The sequence below is a fragment of the Kogia breviceps genome, chromosome 9 (assembly GCF_026419965.1).
Source record: "Kogia breviceps isolate mKogBre1 chromosome 9, mKogBre1 haplotype 1, whole genome shotgun sequence".
Taxonomy (NCBI): Eukaryota; Metazoa; Chordata; class Mammalia; order Artiodactyla; family Physeteridae; genus Kogia; species Kogia breviceps.
In genome coordinates, this window is record NC_081318.1 from 115,682,708 (window position 1) to 115,699,526 (window position 16,819).

At 58.7% G+C, this 16,819-nt stretch overlaps 1 protein-coding gene across 1 annotated transcript in view; it reads left to right on the forward strand.

Annotated features, from left to right (window-relative positions):
• NUDCD3 (NudC domain containing 3) overlaps positions 1–16,422 on the forward strand; it is a 75,213-nt gene extending 58,791 nt beyond the window's left edge. Inside the window, exons 4-6 of the mRNA XM_059074623.2 lie at positions 1,258–1,401; positions 11,047–11,235; positions 14,611–16,422. Of these exons, the coding sequence (XP_058930606.1) occupies positions 1,258–1,401; positions 11,047–11,235; positions 14,611–14,721 (444 nt within the window). The 3' untranslated portion in view covers positions 14,722–16,422. The remainder of the gene's footprint in view (positions 1–1,257; positions 1,402–11,046; positions 11,236–14,610) is intronic.
• The last annotated feature ends 397 nt before the right edge of the window (positions 16,423–16,819 follow it).

A 16,819-nucleotide genomic window follows, 5' to 3' on the forward strand; every position in this document is an offset into this window, starting at 1 on the left:
CCCCGATTTGGCCAGCGGTTGTCTGCATCTGGCTAGGAGTGCGCTGGGCCGCTGTTGGGCAACTGGGAGTGAAGTGAGTTGTGCCCGTGCCTTAGCGGAACCGACTTAAGTGGTACGTTCTCTCAGAAATTGGGTGCAGTTGGAGCTGGGGCTCACGGGACCCCCCCTGGGGCCTGCATGTGGACACGGTGTGTGCAGGCATCTCTCTCCTTTCCATCGCTTATTTATGGTTATTTAAAATACAGGTAGGTTATAGTTTCAGATTCCACTGACAGGTGTGGACTCCAGTTTGAAAATTCGGTGACACTGAGGGTTTCTTTTCAAGTGCATTTAATAAGCACTTCACAAGTGACATGGGAGGGCCATCTGCAGACCGTTTTGACGCCTTGACTGACACCATCCACCCGCATTAGAAAGGCCTAATGCGGACATTATGCAAATACTATTATAAAAGATTTTTACGTTATAAAACACAAAATTTAGAATTTAAAAGAAGTGGGGGAAAAACAGACTCAGAGTTCTGTTTTCTTTCCTCTACCGTTTACTGATCTGCTGAAGGTCCTGGGGTCCGCGTGCTTGGGATCCTGCTGGCCGGGGTACATGCATGAAATAAAGACCCCAGTCCAGCAGCTCCAGCGCTGTTGTGGAGACAGACGTGTGAGAGCAGGGAGAGGGCGTTTCCAGCGAATGAGGAGGTGGGAGAACAACGACAAAATATAAAACCAGAGCACCTGGCCTCACCCTCCTGGGTGAAAGCTGAGCTATGGCCACAGATGGCACGGCAGCTCCCGGCAGGCAGCAGAGCCGGGCTCGCGGCTGCTCTGCCCCTCCGGGCGTGTCCTCCAGGGCCGGGCTGCTGTCCACGCCAGACAGCAGGGTGGGCGTCGGGGGAGCACAGCCCCTGCTGCCGGCCCTGCTTGCCCTCTGCCCAGGGAGTTGGCCTCCCCTAACCGGAGTAGACTTTGCGGCGGGAAACCAGCGGTTCCCGCAAAGCCCCCCACGTTACTGTTACGCATATCGAGACATCTTCTAGTGCGTTTCCTTGAAGGAGATGATGATGCAGAGGCTGCTTCACGCGTGAACTGGTTGGTATGGTTTTTGTCATTCAGAGAGCCTGGTGACCCTCGGGCTGGTTTTGCATCTTGTTCTCCTGCAGTGTGTGGTCAGGCGCCTTGGAAGCCTCCGTCCCCTCCCACCTTCGAGCACACCGGTCACCACCTTCCCAGCGTGAGATGATTCTCCTCCGCTCTGTTCCAGGTCTCTGTGGCCCTCAGCAGCAGCTCCATCCGGGTGGCCGTGCTGGAGGAAAACGGGGAGCGCGTCCTCATGGAAGGAAAGTTCACCCACAAGATCAACACCGAGAGCTCCCTCTGGAGCCTTGAACCCGGGAAGTGCATTTTGGTAAGTGTGGGCAGTGATGCTGTGAGGGTGTTGATTTCTGCCAGCTGGGAGTTTCCTCGGTGTTCTCCGAGCAGCTCGAAGGGTGCCTTTGTGGGCCTCAGCTGACTGTCACTGCTGCATCTACAGCCTTGGCCTCTCGGCGTCCCACTGCTTGCTTCCTTGAGGTGGGGCCCGTGTCAACAAGAAACTGAGGGGCACTGGGGTGCAGTGTTTCTCAATGCCTCCTGTCCTCCTGCCCATGCACAGACCGCATGCAGTGGCCACAGAGACAGGTCCTGCTGGGGCATCATCCCCACAGCGCGGCTGTGCTCACACCGGTCATGTCCCCTCGGTTCCAGAGGCTTCTGCTCTCCAGGGATTCAGTTACATCTCAGGCAAAACCGGAGACGTTAAAAATTAAAAGGCAGATCGCTTTCACGAATGCCAGTCTGGAGGATGCAGAGTGAATAGATTCAAACAGCCAGCCTTATTTGACAAAGTGGGTCTCAACTGGCTAAGCTAGCCAAGGGTGCAGGATCCAAACGAAGGGGTACGTGTTCCAGTTACTAGATTCTTTGGTGGCTCCGTCCTCCCTCGTCAGAGCCTTGCACCTGGTCAGTGGGCAGCACCCAGGGAGGCTTCATACAGCGAAGGGAGACTCTGTATATTTGGGTTCGTTCCTTTCCTCTTCCCTCCTGCTGGGGTGCTTAACCAGGGCGTGGTGAAAGGGGTAAAGATGAAAAGAAAAATACTAAGTCTTTGGACACAAAAGACCTCAGAATTTTATACAGACATGTTCTTTGTATGTGCAAAGTGGGCCGTTTCGTCATGATCCACTTCTCTCTGGGAATAGGTGCCCATGGGCCTGCCTGCTTGGCCCTGACCGACAAGGCCCGCGGCGCTCTGTTCTGGCTGCTCTCAGCTCGCAGACACACAAACCCGGTGGAGCGGAGAGGATTCCATCGCTGCTGGGGGCGCTGGAGGTCTCGGCATGCCAGGGACCCCCGAGCACACACAGGCCGCTCTGTGTGACGGGAACACCCCGTGGCAGAGCGCCGGCCAAGTCTGCGCGAGTCTCGCTCAAACCTTGCTCTGCCGCACCTCCCCTGCCCTTCCGAGGTCTCTGCTTCTCGCCACGAGTGCGCAACAGTCACGCTGATCTCCCCCTTGTCACCCTGGGGTTCAGTCGCTCGTCCGTTCACCCCCGTGCCTCCCCACCCTCAGTGCTGCTCCCCAGACTACGGCCCATGCTCTTGACCACCAGTTCCGTTTGCAGGGTACCTTCACGGGCATGGCCTCCTTTGCACCTCCCACGATTGTGGGAAGTAGGAAGCCAGGGTCTCATTATCCCCCCGCCTCCCGAGGTCATGCAGGCGGCCAGCGGGAGCCCGCGGCAGGCAGCCCACCCTCTCCCGGCGCTGCTGTGATGGCTCAAGTGGTCACGGGGAGCGTGGGCCCGTGATCCTGGGTGCCCCGTTGTCCGCGGATCCAGGCCTCGCTCCTCCTGTGTGGGCTGGCGGGCCGCCCAGAGCCGTGCGCGTAGAGCTCGTCCCGGCAGACAGCTGGTTGTGCTCGGCTCCCCCCGAGGGGTGCTTCTCCTGTCTTCAGCCCTGTTGTCTTCGAGTCCCCGCCTGGGACGGAAAGACTGACCTCGTCGCTGGACCCTGAAGGTCCACAGGCGCTGTTCACCCACTGGTCTGTCGGGGTTGTAATCAGGGTACCGAGGATTCCCTGCGCTTGACGTGGCTTCTGCGGAAATGTGGTGGTTAACTGGGCACCTCACTCCTGGGATTTTCGTTGCCAGAGGTGATGCTGACTTCTTCGTGCCTGTTCCAGAGCGTGTCACCTTTTTTTGCATGTCTTGTACAACTTGCGTCTGAATACGGACATGGCTCGTGGCCAGGGCATTAACTCCTTGTAATTATGGCCTCCATCTATTGGCTACACTTCGGCCCTGGCTCAGTGAGGTGCCTGGTGGTGCTGTTTCATCTCTGCAAGCCTGTTTTACAGATCAGGATGCTGGTGCTTGGAGAGGGTGAAGAGCTTGCTCAGGGTGGAGCCAGACCCCAGACCCAGAAGCCTCCCATTTCCCTCCTTCTCTTACTTTCAGCTGAAAGGCACCCAGGAGCGAGTAGGCGCGGGGAGGAGAGCTGGCAGCAGCGCGGCGTAGCTTGTGACCAACAGCCCCGGGCCAGCGGGGAGACTGGTGCGTCGCCTTCTCTTCTGACCTTGATGAGACGGCCTCGGCGTCCGGTCACGCGCCCAGGCCCTGTGGTCGCCCCAGGCCCTCCTCTGGTCCAGGGGGAGGCTTGTGCCCTGGCTGCCTTTTAGTTTTCCAGTTTGCTTTTGCCAAGCACCTGCTGCCCGAGGAGTTATAAAGAAGCAGAGCCGGCTGCGGGCTGAGGTGCACCTGTCGCTGCCCGTGAGCGTGGCTTCTGGCTGTTCCTCTCCTGCTTAACCCTGCGAGGTCCACGTAGAAACCTCTCTCTGAATTGCAGGTGCTAGGCTTGTTCTTTCCCGAGGTTCCTTAGAGTGGCTTTCATCATCCGTGGATGGCATCACATTTCTACTGCTGCCCCACCACTTGTAGAAGAAGAAGACGACTTAATGTAGAGCATCACATCCTCTTCCAGAGCTTCCCTGCAGCCCAGCCCCCTGCACACCTGGCGCGCACCTTCTCACGGGACGCGGGGGTCCTGCCTGTCCCGCCTTCCTCCTGACCGCGGTCCTCGGGCACAGCCAGTGCCAGTGTCTTACCGGACATGTTGCTGCTCATGGAGCTGAGGGTTTGGTGTCTTCTCAGTGAAGTTATTTGTTTATTGGTAACGTTGAGGACCACGTATCTGAGATGATACTGTAGCTCAGTAAGCACGTGGCTTTGATGTGTGAAGACCCTGGTGCCTTTGCTGACCAGAACAAGTGCCCTTCCCTCGGGCCTCTGGAGGGGAAGAGCGTGGCTGCCGGGTGGCCAGGCCTGCTTTGTGCCTCAGCCCCACTCACTGGCCGCCCTTAGCCTCACTGGGCCTCCGTTCCTCGATCTTAAAGTGAGGCTCAGAGCCTTGCTTGGTCGATCCCCAGACGTTTGTTGGTTGCTTATCACTAAGTGCCAGGCCCTGTGCTGGGCACTGGGGCGATTAGGAGAATAGTCAAGGGCCCACCTGCTAAAGGCTGAGTGGGCCAAAAAGGGCCCCCAGATGTCCTCGCCAGATCCCAGGACCTGCAAATAGGTCCTTATTGGGAGACAGGGTCTTTGCAGATGTGATAAGGTTAAGGATCTTGCGATGATGAGATGAGATCATCCTGGATTATCCAGGTGGGCCCTAAATCCAGTGACAAGTGTCCTTACAAGAGGAAAAGAGACAGACACAGAGTGAAGTGAAGACAAGGCGAGGTCCCCTGGAAGCTCTGGAGGGAGTGCAGCCCTGCGACACCTTGATGTTGGCCTTCCAGCCTCCAGACAGGGAGAATAAGTGTCTTGTTTGAAGCCCGCAGTGTGTGGCCCTTTGTTAAGGCTGCCCCAGGACACTAGCACAGGCCTTATGTGGCATGATCTCTGTGGGGGCCACTTGGGACAGGAGGGGTCACCCCAGGGGTGCCTGTCACCTTACCGGAGTCCACGGTCTGTGTCCTGACCTCCCAAGCAGGCCACTGCAGACACGCCCCTTGATTCCCAGCCACCACTCCCTCCTTGCCTGAGCCGGATCCACATCAGACACGCCCGGGCAGGCTTTCAGAGCAGGCAGGGGTGGCAGCTAAACCCGGATGACAGCTCTTGCCTCCCTCCCTCCCACACTCGAGAATGTTAAACGAGGCTTCTCGATTCTGAGGCAAGCTCCTTTCTTGGTTCCCGAGACGTGAAATCAGGGCCTCCCCCCGTGCCTTGTTCTGTCCCAGAACCCGCCTCGGCCCACTGTCCTGGTTTCTCCCTGCAGGTGGGGCTAATGGCCCTGCCGTGGGCACCTGCAGGCCATGGCCTCGAGCCCTCGAGGTTCCGCGGTCCCGGCGTTTGTAGCCATTCGTGAGGCGACGCCAGTCCACACGCTGACACGATCCACACTCGAGTCATTTAAAGCTGGTGCAGTAGCTGCAGAGTGTTCACAGAGCTTCGTCTGCTTGCCTTAAAGCTCGCGCTTCTGGGTGTGTCTGGTGCTTGAACCTGTGAGTGTTTTTATATAAGCTGCATCGCCCGTATTTAGATTATATATTTAGATTACAGTTCTCAAAAGTAGAGCTACAGGCTGAGCGTAGCCCTCGGCCATTGCCGTGGGCTCCCCCAAGAAGGATGTCGGATTTCTGTGACATCAGCAGATCCCTGTGTGCCCTGGCACTGTTTTCGAGTGGGGATGTGTGTTTCTCTGTGAAGTGGTTCACCACTTTTGTTTTGTTGCTGGTGGCCACCGGCCCCCTGCCTGGCTCTGAGGGGCCATCGTTCAGCTTAAAGTACAGGTTAAATTACGTGAGTATTTTGGCAAGAGCCCAAAGCCTGGAAATTAGTCCAGGGACTGAAATGCGAGTTCTTGGCCTTCAGTGCTCATGTCTCCCAGGACCAGTCGTGCTTCTCAAGGTGGTCACATTTTTGGCATCATCAGCAACCCCTGGATCTCCACCGGGTGTTGAGAAGCAGGTAGCCCGAGTCCGCACGTTCTGGAGAAGTTGCCCGTGAATAGAAGGGACGTGTCAAGCAGAAGCGGAAGACCATGCTCCTGGTGGACGGAGCGCGTGTCCCCTCGTCCCGCGGGGGAGGAGAGTGGCGACGCAGCTTGGTACTGCGTGGTCACCTGCCTCGCAGCCACAGCCCACCACGGCCGGGTTCTGTCTGGCCCTACAGTGCTTTGATGTTTAAGCTTAAAACACTTGTTGACGACATTAAAACCAGGAGGTTGCCCACCGCTGAGAGGCCAGTGGTCTGACCGGGGCCGGTCCTCCCCACAGAAGCACCTGGAGCTGAGCAGGCCCCCGCTGCCTCTCCCTGTCCTCTGTCCTTGTTTCAAGGGGCCCCTCTGAAGCGCCATCCCATAGCTTTCACGTGCCTCTCCTTGGCCCAAGCTTGATCCCACGTACGGGCAGCTGCGAGGAGCCGTCCTCCTCGCCGGGCGCACTGCCTCGCTCTCCGAATAGAAGCAGCGTTCTGTGACAAAGGAGGGGAGGGAGATGAGTGTGGGTGAGTCATCATCATCACACAGATTGGGGTGCTGAGGTGAGCTGAGCCGCACGGAGTTGGAAGTTTCTCTGAGGACGTTTTGGGAAAACTGTTCAACCAGCACTCTGGGGGTTCCCCTGAGAAACTGATTCTAGGTCTGGGACCAATTGCTAAAAGGAACCTGGAGGAAAGCCAAGGAACGAGGGTGTGTTATCAGGTCACAGCTACCACCCTTGGCCAGCCGAGACGGGGCACTCTGAGCGCTGTGTGATCAGGGATGGGAACGAGTGAGCCATTGAGATGCTGCGTGTCCGGGAGCTGGTGCTGACGGCAGGGCTAAGTGGCTCCGTCATGGAGGAGAAGGCCCCTGCTGGCCCCTGCACAGCACCTGTTGGGCCTGGAAGTGTCGTGTCCCTGCCATGTTGTGGGGCAGATGGAGTCAGGGAGGAACCCCGGGAATGCGGCCACGTGACATCTGTGCCTGCAGGGGGGACATCCCAGGAGGGCTGCAGCATCACCTGTGCAGGTTCTGCAGGGGCACGTCCCCGAGCTTAATCGGGAGGAAGCATCAAACAAAACCCAAATGAAGGATGGTCCTTAAACAACAAAAGACAAAGGTGGTGGAATGTTCCAGATGAAAGGGGACAGGCCCACTAAGATGTAGTCAGGACCCTGGACTGGATCCTGTGCAGGAGGGAAGGTGAGCTGAAGTTACTATAGTAAAGAACTTCATCCCTTCAGGAAGGAGGCACTCACCGAAGTATTAGGGGTAAAGGGCCAAGATGATTCCGAAAAAATACCGTGTAATTTACCCCGTATTAAAAACTTACACACACAGAGTGAGAGCGTATGTGCAGACACACATACACGTGATAAAGAAAAGGTGTAGCATGTTAACAGTGGGTGACTCGAGGAAAAGATGTTCTTTGTACTTGAATAATTCTAATAACTTATAAGTTTGAAATTATTCTAAATAAAATGTTTTAAGAACTGAGATGGCAAATAAGCCCATGGAAAGATGCTCAACGTCGTGAGTCGTTAAGGCAATACCAATTAAAACCACGGCGACACGTCACTTCACGCTTATTTGGTTGGCTCCTGGAAAGAATTGACAGGAGCAGGGACTGGCGACAGGGTGGAGCCCCGGGAGCTCCCCTGCACTGCGGATGGGAAGGCCAAACCGTGCAGGCGGTTCGGAAGACAGTTTGACAGTTTTTATAAAGTTACGTGTGCAGTTACCGTAGGACCTAGCAATCCCGCTGCTGGATGCCTACAAAGGGGAGAGGAGACCGCAAAGCCCTGCAGGCAGCCTGGTACCTGAACCCTGGAAACACCCACCTGTCCACCCACAGGTGCGTCGGCCTGTGTTAGGGGGTGAGCCCCACGCATGCGTAGCGTGGCTGAACACCAGGCCGCTGCGCCAAGAGAAGAGCAGACCGACAGACACAGACCGACGAAATGGCAAAGCAAGTGTCAGGGGCTGAGGGGATCGCCGCCAGAAGGGGACCGCGAGCTTTGGGCTGTGGCTTGATAGCAGTGGTGGCTACGTAGCTGCATTTGTCAAAACTCATAGGATGCGCCCTCAAGAGTGAATTTTACTGTGTGCCAGCTTACGCCTCCACAAACCTGATTTTTAAAAAAAATAACAAAAAGTTAAAAAATCAAAACCAAATGTTAAACCATCAGACTGCTTTATCAAAGATGTTACTTTTAAACCTGAATCCTTGAGCTCCATTCCAAGAACATTTCACCCATGTCCTCTTGTTGCTGCACTCTGTATTATTTCACCTGAAACAGGAGAAACAGGAATGAAGTTCTGACCCACTAGCATATGGATGGACCGTGAAGACATTGTGCTGAGTGAAAGAAGCCAGGCACAGGACACATAGCCGTGGGTCCGTTTTGGGGAGATGTCCAGAACAGGCAAATAAATGATTTGTTGCCAGGGCTGGGGGAGGGACAGAGTGGGGAGTGGCTGCTCGCGGGCACGGGTTCTCCTTTTGCCGTGAGGAGAGTGTTCTGGAACTAGATACGAGGTGGTAACCGCTCAGACTCTTGTGAATGCGCTCAATGTATTGAACTGTTCACCTTAAGGTGGCTAATTTTATGTTAATGTGAATTTCACCTTAAATCTTTTTTACTGTGGTGCTGGGCTCCTCTTGATGTTTATTGGGTCTGCACAGTGCCCATGCGGACTTGTTCTGTGGACGCAGGAGGCCCGGGCGGCGAGGCCCGCCAAGCTCCTTGTTTTCAGGGTCAGTCCTGTTGTGCCCCCGAGCTGTGTCGGGCCTGGATGTGTGCGTGGACCTGGCTGGGACACACCCGTGTGTGGTTCGTATGTGCAGGAGCAGCCCCGGGGTGGGGACCGGGCTGACCCCACAGCGCTGTCACGGGCTGTTGGCCCGAGCACGGCTCTGTTCTGCCTGTAGGGCTGGGGGATCCAGGTGAGGCGCTGACTTCTAGGTAGAGGTAATAGTGGGTATTGTGCAGAGGTCGTGAGTACTAACGATACATCTTAGAGAGATCTTGGCCACGATGACGACTAACGAAGATACAAGTAAAATGAGTCTAAAGGGTCTGTTGTCTCTGGAGATTTACAGTCGTCTCTCAGTATCCCCAGGGGATGGGTTCCAGAGCCCAGCCTCCCCGCCGCCCCTGAAGGATACCAACGTTCGAGGATGCTCTAGTCCCTTATATAAATGGTGTAGTGTTTGCGTGTAACCTGCACACATCCTCCTGTTTACTTCACATCATATACCTAATACAATGTAAATACTATGTAAACAGTTGCTGAAGTGCAACAAGTTCAAGTCTTGCTTTTTGGAACTTTCTGGAAATTTTTTTTTCCAAATATTTTGGATCTGGAGTTGGTTGACGTCAGTGGATGCAGAACCTGTGGATACAGAGGGCTGACTTCCTCAGAAGTCTCTCCTGGGATGGTAAGAAGAGAATGCATTTCCCCCTCGGAAGGTTTCTGTTGCACTGGCGCAGTGATCTGCAGCTCTGTAAAGACGAGGCTCAGTGCTCGGTGCTGGGGGACCTGAGGGCCAGGTCAGGTCCACGTGTGCAAACAGGAGAGTACAGTTGGCCAGAAGCTGGCTAGACAGAGCAGCATCTGAAAACAGAAGCTTCACCCTGAATGTAAACAGTGGCATTGGCAGGGTAGAGGTCATTCATCTGATCAGGTGGGCAGGGGGTGCTCAGAACCCCTGCCATCTCACCCCTGCCATCTTCACACCCGCGTCCACCCAGGATGGTCAGAAGTGGGGGACTTGCTTTTGTAATGTGCTGAGATGCTGACATTCATGCTGTGCTTGTGGTTTCCTGGAGTTTGTCTCCACTGTGTGACCCGCCCTCTGCACACGCCTCAGCCGCTCTCAGGGCCGGGATGTAGCTCTGCTGTGACCCTGTTGGACCCGGGCTCCACAGGGGCTCTCCGTGGACTCGGGCAGCAGGGCTGGAGCTGGCAGCACCGCTCCCCGCAGCCCGTGAGCCATGGGGCCGACTTCTTAGGACCTGTGGGCATGCAGCGTCTTCACAGATGTCACCTGTGGGCCAGCCCCTGGTCCACTTTGTCAGGATTGCCCACTGGCCAGTAAGCCTGTCCTCATGGTGCTCCTGTGAGGAAGGGCTGCTCTCACTGCTGGCTCCGTCATCTCTGTGTCACCTCCCTGCTCCTCTGGGCATGAGTGGGGGTTACCTCCCGTCTGAGAGTGGACAGAGTGAGGGAGCGTGGGCAGCCCTCCTGCCAGCTCTTGGCCAGTCAGTAAAGAGTTTCCCGGTGAGCCGGCCAGTGACCACGGGGAGGGGGCTGGCCTGGGCCCTCCCTGTGTGGTCCCCGGGATGCTCGTACTTGGCATCAGCTTCAACCAAAGCCCTGCTATTCTGCAGTCCCCATCTCTGAGTTCTTGTGTCCCCCCGACTCCCCCGTCCCTCACTGGGCTGCACCATGGGGCTGAGTGGGAGGTGAGTCACATGCGGCAGTCACAGGGCTGGGGAGCCCCTCTTGCAGCCGCCTGGCCAGGGGAGAGAGTGGGGCAAGGCGCCTGGGCGTCTGGCTGGGGGGTAGTCATTGTCAGGCTGAGTGCCTGGTCCCCCAGGTTCCAGGTTCCCCCAGCAGGCAGGAGACCGCGTGCTGCACTTGGAGGTGGGAAAGGTCAGCACGCGGGAGGGGATGAGCTGGCGGGGCCCGGGCACGTTCAGCCTCAGGCTCAGGCTCAGGCTTCCCTCGGCAGCTCGGGAGGCCGTGATGGGGTCCAGGTACCGGCGGATGGGGCAGCTTGGAGTGCTTGGAAATGCCCCCCTCTGGTCAGAGCGGGCTGGGGTTCTGGTGGCTGAGCGGTGTGGGTGCTGATGCCTGTGGGGGGTCAGTGTCTTCTGAGAGGACCTGGGGGACAAGGACCACGGGCACCACCCAGTCATAGTGGTGGAGAGTGGGATACTCAGTGCCTGCGGTCCGGACACCCCCGCTGGGTTCCCAGTGCCACCTGCCCGACGCTGACTGTGTCTCTGCCCTCGTGTGCCAGGTGAGCCTGAACAAGGTGGGCGAGTACTGGTGGAGTGCCATCCTGGAGGGGGAGGAGCAAATTGACATCGACAAGATCAACAAGGAGCGCTCCATGGCCACAGTGGACGAGGAGGAGCATGCTGTCCTGGACAGGCTCACCTTCGACTACCACCAGAAGCTGCAGGGCAAACCGCAGAGCCACGAGCTGGTACGGGCCTTCCCGGGGCCGGAGCTGGGGTGGACGGGGCATGCTGCTGCGGGGTCCTGACGTGGGCACCCTGGCCTGGTCACCGCCTGGGATGGGGCGCCCAGGTGGCAGAGCCAAGAGGTGTCTGTCCACGGGGTCCCGGTGGTATCGTGTGCTGATAGCTGACATGCTGGGGCCGTGCAGACAGATCCCTTTCCTCAGCCCCTCCAAGACCCTCAGCACAGGAGGGACAGTCAGGCCCAGCCCTGCCTCGGAGCCGGTGCGGGTTTGACCGCAAAGGGCCAATGGGAAGAAAGTCCTTCCAAGTCACTTTCGAACATCAGAGGCATGAGAAGTGTGCGTGGCCGGCGGCTGTGGAGGGACAGGAGGAAGTTAGTGACTGAAGAGGAGGCTCGTGCCTGAGCCTGCGGTGGCAGAGAGGAGGATTAGTTAGATGTGTACCGTCTTCCTTCTGCTTTAGTACTCCCAAGAGTGGCTCTGTGCAGAAGAGAGGGTTGCTTTTCTCGGATTATCTTTAGTTCCCAGTGTCCCACGTGAACAGCCCGGGGAGTTTGAGACACGGTACCACGGCGCATCCCCAGGGCTGCTCGTGTGTCAGACACGAGGCCCGCCCTCCACCCCACCCCCAGTGCCATTCAGATTCTCGGGCGTCCTGTTTTGTCTCCCCGGGCCTCACTTTGTGGCTCCTGTGAGTGTTCTAGGCCTGGGGCCGTCGAGTGCCCCCGCCCACTGCCCTGGTGCCTGTGGTCCTTCCTTCCCGACTCATTCGGACCTTGCACGCAAACGGCCCACCTTGCTCCTTCCAGGGCCAAGGAGCCGTGGAGGGGGGTGCTTAGTGAGTGCTTACTGCACGCAGGTTGGGTCGGGTTGGCTGGGTCACGGTCCCCGTTGCAGCACCCCTGAGAGGGGTTCGAGGTTTGGAGGTCACAGCACGTGTTCAAGGTCCCACAGGTGGTCTGGCAGCAGGGCTGGGGTTTGAGCCCTGAGCTGGTTCCAGGCTTGTCTGTCACCCCTCCCCGAGTCTCTCAATTGCCTCTTGGTCTGGCTCCCTGACCCCCCTGGGCTTTGGGGGCTAGAGGCCGGGACTACGGTTGACCATTGGATCACAGGCATCTGCTGGTCTTGTCTATGGACACTGGCCCCTGGCTGTAATCGCTGAGCTCGCAGGGCCCAGGACGCGGAGCGCAACCCACCTCTGTGCATGTTCAGGCGGCAGTTTTATCCAGTTGTGCTGCATTTGCCTGTGGCCACCAGGTGAAAGAGCGCTCTGAACGCTGGCCCGACGGGAGGGGACGTTGTGCAGCCATCAAAAGTGTGGGTGTCGCTGCCCCGAAGTGGGCAGGTACCTGGCTGCGAGACCCAAGTAGGAAGCCAAGTCCCTGTTATTGAGCTCAGGGATGGGGCCGGCCGATCAAGAAGGATCTGAAGAAGAGCCTTGAAGACCCTGCAGTCTAATGGAAAGACCTCTGTGGTTTGAGTTGAAAGGGATTCTGGAAGGGCTTGCCGTGTGCCAGGCAGTGTGCTGACCGTGAAGGGGCGTGAGTGCAGTGTCCTGCGGAGACCTTCAGCAGACGCACAGGAGCCCGTGGCTGGTGGTGCAGGCGGCAGGACCCGCGGGTGACCCCTCGCCCAGCTGACCTGCTCCTGGACAGGCAGGGGCCTCTAGCTCGCCGTCCCTCGCCGGAGATGGTAGAGGACTGACAGACACCTCAGGGCCATGGTAGTAGAGGTGGGAGCACCAGCACTGCTGTCTGGGACTCATCTGGGCTTAGCAGGCATCCGAGGACCTCCCAGGCTTCCACGTGGGCTGTCCTCAGTACACAGGGCCTTGAGGGAAGCGCAGCGTGGGGAGCTTTGGAGGCGCGAGGAGCCAGCAGAGCTGGCGTGGCCTGGCGGTGAGGGGGCTGGATGTTGCGGTGCTGAAGCCACGGACAGTCTCTGTAGTCCTCGGAGGAAAGCGTCCCCAGGAGAAGAAGGAGATGGGGGCTGGAGAGTCAGCAGGACTGGCTGGTGGCTTCAGATGGGGGCTTCGGGGAGGAGGGGCGGCTTAAGAAAGCAGGTGGTGGCCGTGAGGGGCCTGGGGCAGGACCAGCTGGGCAGCAGGCCGAGGACCCGTGGGACTGGGGCGTGCGGGCCCGTCAGAGCGCCCGTGACGAGGCCGGGGCACGGGGACATCATGGGGGTCAGGGCTCACTCGGCAGACGAGGTGCTCAGATGAGGGGCACGGAGTGAGTTGAGAGACCGAGAGGAGGGGGCTTCCGAGGGGTAGGTGGGCGAGAGCTAGAGGAAGACGGATGGGACGGAGGAGGAGGCCTGGCCCAGCAGGGCTGCCGGGAAGCTCCGGAGTCAGGCTGGTGGGCGGGGCCGGCCTCTCTGGTCCCTTCTCCCCGGGGGGCGGCTGCGGGCAGCACTGCCCGCCCCTCCAGTGCTCTTCCCAGGGTCCCTGGCGGGTGTCATCTGTACCGAGTTGGGAGTAATCCAGATTAATTCCTGAGATGTACTACCCATCTTTGATGTGTTTGCTGCTGCACCACGTAGGTTTAATAACAGGGAAAAGAAGGCCCCTGTCAGGAGGAGAGTCCTGCAGCCTGGCCAGATACCGGGAGTTTTCCCCTCAGCTCAGTCTGTCAGCCTAGAGGCCAGAGGTGGGCAGGGCTTTCTGGCCCCGCGGCAGTGAGTCTCTTTGTTTCTCCTGGTCCGAAGGAAGGGGAGATGGTTCCCAGCCTGATGCATTCGCAGGGAAGCACAGAAGGCAGATCCGGGGACCCGCGGGGAAGGAGGGCCTACAGCACCGCGAGGGACCTCCCTCGTGGGCGCAGCCTCCTGCCGTGCCCTGGCCCAGGCCACAGTGCTTGGCCTGCTGCTGCCCCTGAAGGCGGGATGGTCCAGGCTGCCTGTGTCCGTGGGATACGTGATCCAGCAGCTTTGACCTCTGCCCCCCAGGGGCTGCAGGGGTCGGTGACTGGTGGGTCCACAGCCAGACTTCCTGAGGTCTCTCTGACTCACAGCCTGGGTCATTCCCAGACTCTCTGAGGGTGCAGGCCTCGAGGCCACCAGCCTTCTCCCTGGGAGAGGGGAGCAGAGAACCCCTCTTTGCACCTCAGTCAGCCCTGTGGGCTGTAGCCCTCAGGCCATTTGGAGTTGGGACAGGTAGTATTTCTGGTGAGAAGGGACAGCATCTGAGCCAGGAAGATGGCCGGTGCTTCGCTGGGGACAAGATGGGGGTGGAATCTGCGTGTGGGGAGCACAGTCTTGCGGAGGGTCTGCCGTCACCCTGGGCAGGTAGGTCCTCTTCCGGAGGAAGCAGAGCGGAGTCCTGCTCTAGGGCGTGCGGGCCTGGTGACTACAGTTAACCTCTCTACTTTCTGTTTGTAGAAAGTCCATGAGATGCTGAAGAAGGGGTGGGATGCTGAAGGCTCTCCCTTCCGAGGCCAGCGATTCGACCCGGCCATGTTCAACATCTCCCCGGGGGCTGTGCAGTTTTAATGACCGAAGGAAAGGAAGCCCTCGCTGGCGGGGAGGTGGGGCCTCAGCCGTGGCCCTCGGCTCCCTCCTGCCGGGGACTCGCTTGTCTGGTTCACCCTTGCCATCCTTCTTTTCAAGGGGGAACCCGGCCTCCACGCTGGCCCTGCATCTCCAGACTGTTGTAGAGCAGGGCGGGGGCTGCGTGGCCCGTGCTGGGCTGGTGTTCGAGAGCAGGGGGTGTCCCGGCAGGTGCAGCTCTGGCCCTTCCCGGCGCATTAGCCACTCCCTCCCTCCGCTTGCTGCTCTTGTGCTCTCTGCTTGCTGTTCTCACGCTTGGGGGCGGGCGTGGGTGCTGCGCGGCTGTCGTTGAAGCTGGGCAGGGTTGTGCAGCCTGAGGGCCGAGCTCCGGGCCAGTGTGGGGAGAGCGCAGCCTCGCCCTCTTGCTGGGTGTGTTCACGTGTGGTCTTGCCCGCCTGCTTGTATGCGTTCACCGCCTGCCTCAGCCTCGTTGAGGAGCTGCGGAAACGGGTCCTGCCACCGGATCTGAACGCTGGAAGGAAGTGTCTTGTGGCCTCAGGTGCGGGCACGGCAGATCTGTCGCTCTCCTGACTGGGCTGCTCTGCTCCCACCCGGCCTAGCACTTTTCTCTCGGGTGATGTGGTTCTTGTCAAAGTGAGCTGGGCCAGGTACCCTCAGGAGACCCCGTGGTGTGTCAGCTGCTCAGTGCAGCCCTTGGTCCTTTCCTGGCTGAGGCCACAATGCACCGCACAGAGCTCGTGGCTCTGCTCCCACTGCTCTCCCAGGACCCAGAGCCTGTGCGCTTCGCCAGGACCGTGGGGCTGCCCTTCTGGGCGGTTACCTTGCAGGTCTCTGCACCCTGGAACCTGCCCTCGTGAGCTCTGTTCTCTGGGCTGGCGGAGGAAGGAGCCCTATCCGGGGGGCGTTCTTTCTGGAGACTTGCCCCTTCAACTGCAGAGGTGGGAGCTGCTTCATCGCAGTCTGTGGGGGCAGGTTTCTGGCTCACAGCACCCTGTAGACACATCCCTGGGTCCCTGGGAAGCATTTGCTTGCTCTGATGCCATCACAGGAGGCCTGGACACCAGGTGGCTGGGGGAAGCGCCACCACGGGGGCACAGGGCCCTGCTGTTTGCACTTGTCACCGAGGCTGGTCATGGAGCTGCTGGAGGCCCCTCTGCAGCGCCCTCAGGATTTGCACGCCTGTCCCACGTAGTGAAAGGTCTCACTGGCACGTGTCTGTGAGAGAACCACTCTCAACACGCCCCTGTCTCCTCCTCCCCTCCGCCACCCCCTTGGGGTCTTCTGCCGTGACCAGGCGGGGTGTAGTGCCTGCACCTCAGCTATTTGGGAGACTTTGGGAGCTGTGGACTCGGTGGTCAGTTGTCTTCCTTTCGCCCCGTTTGATTTCCAGTGTTGCGTCTCTCCCCACCCCGCCCCCTGTAACAGCAGCTCGCAGGCATCTGGGAGTGCCCGGCTTCAGGGGAGGGAGTGCTCGGCCGCCCTCGCGGTCTTGTGGGAGACCTCTGCCCCTCGCCGCCGGCCTGGGCCCTGGGGCCTGTGCACTCTGCCTGTTTTCTCTCTTCAGAACCGGCAGCAGCAGTCTGGCCACTGAGCTGTGTCAGCTGAGGTCCAAGGAAGTGGGGTGCACACCTGCGAAATCACCCTGTCTCCGGTGTTGGTTTGCAATAAATCTGTATTTAAGCACTTGTGGGTCTGTGTGTGACGTTCGTTGCCAAGACAGTTCTCATTGTGTGGTCGTTACCCAAATTCTAGCCCTGAGGCCCGCGTACACAGCAAACACCAAAATGGGAAATTCCTAAATATCTCCCGGAGGTGTGCATCCTGGCGAGACTTCACACAGGTTTCAGAAATCTAATAAGCTTTTGGTCAGGAGAAAAGATTGTAGCTCTAGAGCTTGCGTGCATTTCCAAACAGGAATCCGAAGGCTTCAGCTCGAGGGTCCTCGGTGCCCCGTTTACCTGCGCGGGTCCCGGAACGCCGGGCTCATGGGTCTGCCTGCACCCTCTCCGGACATGACAGGTATGTGACACGTCCCCTTCCTCAGTCACACGGCAGCCTCTCCAGAGCCCGCCGCCCGTTC